General features: G+C 40.9%; 1 protein-coding gene across 4 annotated transcripts in view; it reads right to left on the bottom strand.

Moving 5' to 3' along the window:
• zgc:153184 (uncharacterized protein LOC751652 homolog) overlaps nucleotides 1-9,000 on the bottom strand; it is a 65,267-nt gene that overhangs the window by 6,630 nt on the left and 49,637 nt on the right. For all 4 annotated transcript variants that reach the window (XM_043701033.1, XM_043701031.1, XM_043701034.1 and 1 more), the window contains exons 3-6: nucleotides 8,485-8,580; nucleotides 8,197-8,274; nucleotides 7,230-7,430; nucleotides 2,041-2,574 (exon numbers count right to left, since the gene is read on the bottom strand). In XM_043701033.1, coding sequence (XP_043556968.1) covers nucleotides 2,041-2,574; nucleotides 7,230-7,430; nucleotides 8,197-8,274; nucleotides 8,485-8,580 — 909 coding nt within the window. The remainder of the gene's footprint in view (nucleotides 1-2,040; nucleotides 2,575-7,229; nucleotides 7,431-8,196; nucleotides 8,275-8,484; nucleotides 8,581-9,000) is intronic.

The following is a 9,000-nucleotide window of genomic DNA, read 5'->3' as shown; positions in this document are numbered from 1 at the left end:
CCAAGAACCCTACCGTTAACCCTGTATTCCACATTCTTATTTGTCTTTCCAAAATGGACAACCTCACACTTGATAGGGTTGAACTCCATCTGCCACTCCTCAGCCCAGCTCTGCATCATATCTAAGTCCCTTTGCAGCTGACAACAGCCCTCCTCACTATCCACAACTCCACCAATCTTCATATCCTTCCTTCCCCAATAAGACAACCAAAACTGAACACAATATTCTTGGTGTGGATTCACCTGGGCTCCATACAATTACAACATAGAATAGTACAGCATAGGAACAGGTCCTTTGGCCTATTATGTCTGTACCAACCATGACGCCTTTCTAAATTAAATCAGGTCTGCCTGACAGGGTGTACAAGGATACAGACCATCTTTTCATGTGTCTGTCTAAATACTTCTTAAAATGTTACCAATGTATCTGCATCTACCATGGCAGCACATTCCAGGCATCTACCAACCTCTATATAAAAACCCTTCCTCATGCATCTCAATCGTTTCTCTCTCTCTCACCTTAAACCTATACCCCCTAGTGTTTACATCTGCACCCCGGGAAAAAAACTCCAACTGTTCATCTTATCCATACCTTTTAATTTCATATATTTCTATCAGGTCACCTCTCAGCCTCTCACCTCTAGGAAAAACAATCCAAGTTTGTCCAATCTCTCCTTATAGATAATATACTGCAATTCAGGCAACATCCTGGTAAACCTCTTATACACCCTTTCCAAAATCTCCACATGCTTAAATTGTAGCAAGTCTTCCTGCATCCTCCTCGAATCTTCTTGCTATGAAGGTCAATATACAATTAATCTTCTTCACCATCTGGTGCACTTGAGTGCTTACCCTCAGTGACTTGTTGGATAAAGACACCCAGGTAAAAACAAGGACTGCAGATGCTGGAAACCAGATTCTAGATTAGCGTGGTGCTGGAAAGGCACAGCAGTTCAGGCAGCATCAGAGGAGCAGGAAAATTGATGTTTCGGACAAAAGCCCTTCATCACGAATAAAGGCAGGGTGTCTGCAGGGTGGAGAGATAAACGAGAGGAGGATGGGGGTGGGGAGATAGTAGCATAGAGGTCAGAGAGGAGGGTGGAGTGGATAGGTGGAAAGTAAGATAGGCAGGTAGGACAAGTCATGGGGACAGTGCTGAGCTGCAAGTTTGGAGCTGGGGTGAGATGGGGGAAGGGGAAAATGAGGAAACTGGTGAAGACCACATTGATGCCCTGGGGTTGAAGATCAGGAAGAGCTTATGCTCGAAACGTCAATTCTTCTGCTCCTCAGATGCTGCCTGATTGGCTAAGTTTTTCCAGTACCACACTTTTTGACTCTAAATTTAACATAGCCCACATAACTATTTAATGAAAATCAGGGAATTCGCCTTATAATCCAACCAGTAGTTTGGGGTTTACCAACAATAGATGTTTGTTCCATTCCCTGTTTATTTCCTACACGACTGCAGTCCAAAGTAATGCATTGTTTTAAAAGACTTTGAGATATCCTAAGGAAATTATTAAGTATGATTCAAATGCAAGTCCTTTCTTATTTTGGGCAATTCAGAACACCAGTCTCCATGGTGACAATAAGTCCCGATTCTCAAAAGTATCCAGCATCACTTGCGCAGCTAGTAACAGAAACTAGCACAGAGGAATTTAAATCATTAGTTTGAGGCTGTGTCACAAGGCATTATGGACTAGTCATTTTTTGATTCATTAATAGGAAGCATTACACAACACATTCTAAAAGCACATTTTAATTACCTGATACAACTCTGCTCCCCCACTCAATGTGCTATCACTGCAATGCCAATGTGACGCAAAATGAAATGGCCCAAGTGCATAAAAATTAGAAACTGTCTTAAAGGTTGAAGGCACAGCAGCAGGACATATGGTCAAACTAGTACTGAAGACCTGAGCTTGGTACATCATTTCAGTATCTCCCAGGAGAATAGCCTCAAGATTGTAAAGAAATTGATTGTTGTTACTGCTAGAATCCATACAGATTTATTTGCTCTAATAAAACCTCTTTCACCTACCTCTGCTTTGGAATTCTGCTGCTGAATATCAATTGCTTTCACTTCTTCAATTTTGGGTTCTTCTTTAGAGCTCTCAGAATCTGCAGTCTCACTTCCTGCTATGTTGTGATCACTGCTGGCAGAAGCCTCATTGTCCTTGTTTGAAGACTCCTCAGTTTCTTTTGTAGTGCTAGCATTGTCTTCCATGTGCTCACATTGGCTTAGATCAGAAGACAATTCAGATTCTTGGCTTTGAGAAGATGAGAGGTGATCGAGCTCTTTCTCGGATGCTTGTTCAGGAGAAGATTCTTTTGGTGAGGGGAGAGAGTCTTCTTTAGGCGAAGGGGAATTCTTAGAGGTTGCATCATCGGTTTGAACTCCATCATCAGTAAAAACATCATTGCTTTCCTCATCTGGTGTTCCATTCTGCTCTGGTTCTGCATTTTTAGGAGATGTGTCTGTTTCTGCAGAGTCAGAGTTTACTGCATCTTCAGCAGCTGATCGTCGAAATCTCCTGCTGGGTGGCCGTCGTTTCAATGACACACGTACCCGGTTCTAACAGGTCAAACCAAACAAAACACAAATTTGGGATCAAGAAATCAATCATCATTCACAAACAGGTGTCAGTGCCTGTTGGTGATTGCCTGTCCATATCTATTATTTTGCAAAATAATGATATCACAGGACTGGGAGAGAATACACTAACCTCAATTCTGAAAATGTGAATTGACCCAGCACCCAGGCTCATTTCAGGGAGTGTGACACAGATTATCTTTAAATTAGAAAGTCTTCCTAATTTGAGTCCAAAATAAGCAGCTTCTAATCTTAAAATTGTACTCCTTTGTTCAGAAATAAAACACAACAAATTGATGGAGAACCTCAGCAGGTTTGGTAGCATCATGTGGAGAGAAACAGAGTTAATGTTAAATCCAATATGACTCCTCCTCAGAACTGAAGAATACTGGAAAATTAGTTTTTTTGTGATGACTAAGGAGGAGGAGTAATTAGAACAGATCGTGAAGGTGCCGAGAAAAAAAGACAGAACGCAGATGTTAATTGAGGTGAGATATAGAAATGAATTAGATAGTAATGGTAAGTGGGAATAGTAGAGAATAGATTGGCTTTGCTAAGAGTGAAGCCATGCAAACAAGACATGGGAAGGGGCTCAGAATGGTGAGGGAACAGAGTGTATCTATACTGGAGGATAGTGTTCACACTCTGAAGTTGCTGAACTCCATGTGCAATCCTGAAAGCTGTAATGAGCCCAAGCAGAAAACAAAATGCTGTTTGTCTTTAAGTTTGTGTTGAGATTTGATGGAAAACTACAGCAGGCCTTGGACACAAACGTGAGCATGAGGTAAAGATAATCTATTGAAATGGCAAGCAAGTGAAAGGCTGGGGTCATGTTTATAAGACCGAGCAGAGGTTTTCTGAAAGACAGTCACCCAATCTGCATTTGGTCTTGTCAACACAGAGGAAGTAGCATTGCAAGCAGTTAATACTGTAGACTGTAGGCAGTCCCTGGGTTGCAAATGGGTTCCCATTCTGGAGTCTGCTTGCAAGATGGAACACAATGCAAGACAATGATATGCAGCCATTTGCAAGTATTTGAAACCAGGTTAAAACAGATTGAGACCTGAAATATTTGTACGTTGGGTCTTTGGATTTTAAGAGGTAAAAACAATGACCGCAGATGCTGGAAACCAGATTCTGGATTAGTGGTGCTGGAAGAGCACAGCAGTTCAGGCAGCATCCAAGGAGCTTCGAAATCGACATTTCAGGCAAAAGCCCTTCATCAGGAATAAAGAAGGGCTTTTGCCCGAAACGTTGATTTCGAAGCTTCTTGGATGCTGCCTGAACTGCTGTGCTTTGGATTTTAAGGCCAATGCAGGAGATCGTGTTTTAAGTATGAACATTTGCAAGTTGGACTTTCGTAAATTACGGGTATATGCAGAGATCCATTGGCTCACTTCTTACTTGGAGAACGAGTTCAGCCAGATGAAGGAGGGTGGTGGATGGTGACAGTTCAGACCTCCCTTCAAGGAAGGAGCAGAAAGCCGTCAGGACACTGGATGTGGAGAGGAACTTTACATCCATGATGAAGGTGGATGAGGCAGCTGGGGCCAGGGACTGGAAATTATGGGACTGACAAAATATCAGAAGAGTCAAGAATGTTAGTGGGAAGAAATTGAATGAGGAGAGGAAAGAAGAAGTGCCAAAGATAGGAAGAAAGGAGATCAATGGGGCTGAAATCAGCTGAAACGTATGGGTCTACCAGGATGGTCCGGTTTATCGATGTTGGGAAAGAAAGAAGTTGGCTGTGCAGGATTGGGGAACATGAGGTGGGGAAACTAGGTCAGAGACTATTCCCTTACTCCAGATTTGTCTATCAAAAGAAATTGTTTCTTTATGTCTACCATATTCAATTCTGTTATTTTTCCAATCTAATCAAATTGTTCAAAATGAAGTGTAACTTTATCACTCCCAAGAACAATACAGCCCAGGAACAGGCCCTTTGGCCCTCCAAGCTTATATTGACACATTTTGTCGTTCTATATTAAAACTACTTTCACTGACAGGATCCATATCCCTCTATTCCTTTCCTATTCATGTATTTGTCTGGGTGCTTCTTGAATGCTGCTATTGTGTCAGCTGCCATTACCTCCTCTGGCAGCACCTTCTAGGCACTCAGAGTCAGAGATGTACAGCACGGAAACAGACCCTTTGATCCAATCTGTCCATGCCGACCTGATATCCCAACCCAATCTAGTCCCACCTGCCAGCATTCGGCCCATATCCCTCCAAACCCTTCCTATTCATATACCCATCCAAATGCCTTTTCAATGTTGCAATTGTACTAGCCTCCACCACTTCCTCTGGCAGGTTATTCCATACATGTACCACCCTCTGCGTGAAAAAACGTTTCCCCTCATGTCTCTTATATCTTTCCTCTCTCACCCTAAACCTATGCCCTCTAGTTCTGGATTCCCCCACCTCAAGGAAAAGACTTTGTCTATTTATCCTATCGATGTCCCTCATGATTTTGTAAAGCTCTGCAAGGTCACCCCTCAGCCTCCGATGCTCCAGGGAAAACAGCCTCAGACTCTCCTTAGAGCTCAAATCCTTCAACCCTGGAAACATCCTTGTAAATCTTTTCTGAACTCTTTCAAGTTTCACAACATCTTTCTGACAGGAAGGAGACCAGAACTGCACACCATATTCCAACAGTGGCCTAATCAATGTCCGTACAGCCACAACATGACCTCAATTCCTGTACTTCATACTCTGACCAATAAAGGAAAATTATACCAAACGCCACCTTCACTATCTTATCTACCTGTGACTTTACTTTCAAGCAGCTATGAAGCTGAACTCTTTGTTCAGCAACACTCCCTAGGACCTTACCATAAAGTACATAAATCCTGCTAAGATTTACTTTCCCAAAATGCAGCACCTCGCATTTATCTGAATTAAACTCCATCTGCCACTTCTTAGCCCATTGGGCCACCTGATCAAGATCTCATTGTAATCTGAGGTAACCGTCTTCGCTGTCGACTACACTTCCAACTTTGATGTCATCTGCAAATTTACTAACTATACCTCTTATGCTCACATCCAAATCATTTACATAAATGATGAAAAGTAGTGGACCCAGTGCCAATCCTTGTGGCACTCCACTGGTCACAGGCCTCTACTCTGAAAAACAACCCTCCACCACCACCCGTCTTCTGACTTTGAGCCAGTTCTGTATCCAAATGGTTAGTTCTACCTGTATTCCATGATATCTAACGTTGCTAACCGGTCTTCCATGGAGAATCTTATCGAACGCCTGACTGAAGTCTATATAGGTCACATCGACTGCTCTGCCCTCATCGAATCCTCTTTGTTACTTCTTCAAAAAAACTCGATTAAGTTTCACCACCGTTTGTGTGGAAAAACGTACCTTGCATATCTCTTTTGAACTTTCTCCCCCTCACACCTTGAACCTGTGTCCCCTAGTAATTGACCCCTACACCCTTGGAAAAAGCCTCATACTTTCCACTCTATCCATGCCATTCACAATCTTATAAACTTCTATTAGGTCACCTCTCAACCTCTTGTGTTCCACTGAAACCAAACCCAGTCTATCCAACCTCTCTTCAAAGCCAAGATCCCCCATACCTAGCAACATCCTGGTCAAACTTTTCTGTACCCTCTCCAAAGCATCCACATCTTTCTAATCGTGTGGTGACCAGAACTGTATGCAATATTCCAAGTGTGTCCTAACTAAAGGACTATAACGCTGCAGCACAACTTGTCTGTCCTTATACTCAATGTCCCTTCCAATGAAGGCAAGCATGCCATAGGCCATTTTTATTACCTTATCAACCTGCACTGCCAGTTCCAGTGATCTGTGGACCTGCACACCCAGACCCCCTGCAAATCAATACAAATAGTTCTGCCATTCACTATATAACTTCCATCTATACTTGACCGTCCAGAATGCATCACCTCACATTTGGCTGGATTAAGCTCCATATGCCATTTTTCTGCCCAGGCTTTCAACTGATCTATATCCTACTGTATCCTATGACAATCTCCTCATCATCCACAATCTTGGTGTTTTCTGAAAACTTACTAATTAGACCAGCTACATTTTCTTCCAAATCATTTATGTAGACTGCATTTCCATCTGCTGGAGACTAACATCACCAGTTGATATTAAATTTTATTTTGCACTTGTGCATGGCTCAGTAAAAGCCAATGTACATGTACCTCCAGATCCTAACTCCCCCAGCATGTTCGAGTTCAAGTCAGAGCCATCAAGAAGCCCCAGGCATTCCAAAGTTATCACAGAAAATAACAAGTTTTTGTCTCAGTCCTTTCCTTCCTCTTCACTGTGCTCTGCTAAGTTTGCAAATGCAATCGTATGGAAAATCTACCCTATAGTCCCAATTATAACTAAGATCTCTTTTTTTTGGGTACTGATAATCTTGCCCTGTATTTCTGGCATTACCTATTTTTATTTGACATTTTTGTATCTTTGCAGCTCTGCTTCAAATTCTTGAAATCAGCAGCTTGTACCAGGCTATGTAATGTGGGTTATAATATTCTAGCCACCACAGAACAGTTTTTTATTGTAAGCTCCTATTTATAGCTTTTTTTTTTATTCCACATTCACCAATTTTAAATTTTATTAAAACCACTCAAAACTGTTACTGCATTTTTACCTTGTGCAGACTGTGCAAAGGTTCCCTTTCTGCAGGTTGGTCAAATGAAACTGGTCCTCCATCAGATTCACTAGATTGGGAGCGTGTTCCAGGACTATCAGGTGTGGAAGCAGGACTAGTAAAAGGTGAGAAGGAAGATTTTAATGGACTCTTTGGACCAGCGCCAGGCAAGAGAGCAATCGGGGAGAGACACAAGTTGGCCTATATGAGAAACAGAAGACATAAAAAGGTTATATTCTATTGGCATTAATTAGATTTTGTATCTGTCTAATAGCTTTTAGAATTTCAGTTCATGAACCCAAAACACACTGTTCCTCCACAGTCTCTAGTTTCTGATCTTAAGAGAATAATAAAGATATAGTTCAAAACTCAGTGTTATGATCAGAAGTTGAGTAGAGTTTTCTACTGGAAAATGTCAAGCTGCAATCAGATTGCTCCGAAAACTAGGTGTGCAGCTTTCAGTCTGAGATGCAGAGTTTATATAAAAAACATGTACTTTGGCAGTTCTGAATATTTGTAAAATTCAAGCTTTATCAAATTAAATATTACTTTGTAAAACATAACCAAAGGCTGAGATAAAGAATAAGTTAATAATTATGGTGTTTTTTGAAAAATTATAAACTATAAATTATAAATTATATATTAGGCTGTGGAAAAGTTCAACATTGCGACTCTTAACGTTATTTAAACTGCTTTATCCTCTTCAGGAGAAGACAATTTTCTGAAAGTCTTCTCCCTGTGAAAACGTTCAGTCGTCTTCCAAAATCCTTCTCCATCAACAGGGTGTATTATGTGAAATGATAGCCCACCTTTTTACTTCGGACACTGATGGATCCTTTGTTACCTGCATTTTGTGTTGTTCTTCTGCTTTACTATCTCAATGCTTAACAGTCTGTTCCACACACCCATTACTCTGCACATAATAAGCCACAGTTACAGGAAGTGGCAAATATTCTCAGAAACACACCTGGAGTTTTTCAATGAGCGGGGAGGAAGTCTTCAATTTCAACTTTGGTGGACGGTTGGAGTCATTAACTGATGACTTCTGAAAGAAGTAGCATGTTGAGAAGCATGTAATATGAAAAATGAAATGAGACTCAAATTACAACGTTGATTTTAAATATGCATTAAGTGATCACAGTTCATTAGAATTTTAGCTTTCATTCAGGAGGTTTGAGGTTTCATATTACCTACAGAATTGGCACTATAGGATTATTTTAAAAGGCAAGTAGATGCTTTCAAATGATTATTTTACCTCATCTGCATTACGGTCTGTTTCACTGTCATTCTTCATCCCACACAAAGGCAGTGAGCTAGGAGGCTTTTTCCGAACTGGTCTCTTGAGCGGTTTCTAAGGGAAAAAGGAACATAGCTGCATTGAAATAAGTTTCAGAATGTCCTAAAGTGCATCACTGTCAATAACTCTAGAAAGTTTAATCATGGCAATCATGATGCACAACCACAAACGCAGGCCAAACATTCCCATTGGAAGTCATAAATGGATCAGAGTTGTTCGGTAATTTGAGCTGTACACCCAGGAAATTACTAAAACTCAGCCAGATTTTTGGAAAAGCCCAGCTGGTTCACTAATATAAAGAATCCAGTCTACACTACCTGATGCGAAAAAATTATTAAGGATAGATAACACATTGTATTGCCTTGCCAGTGATATCAAAATCTAAAAAAAACCACAGTTCTAATAAAGATACAGGTAGATTAAACATTGTGTGAACAAATAGAATAGCCATTTTCTTCACAACAAGTTCTCAAA

The sequence above is a fragment of the Chiloscyllium plagiosum genome, chromosome 12 (assembly GCF_004010195.1).
Source record: "Chiloscyllium plagiosum isolate BGI_BamShark_2017 chromosome 12, ASM401019v2, whole genome shotgun sequence".
Taxonomy (NCBI): domain Eukaryota; kingdom Metazoa; phylum Chordata; class Chondrichthyes; order Orectolobiformes; family Hemiscylliidae; genus Chiloscyllium; species Chiloscyllium plagiosum.
The sequence above is the reverse complement of the archived record's forward strand: the minus strand, read 5'-3'. Positions and strand labels throughout refer to the sequence as shown.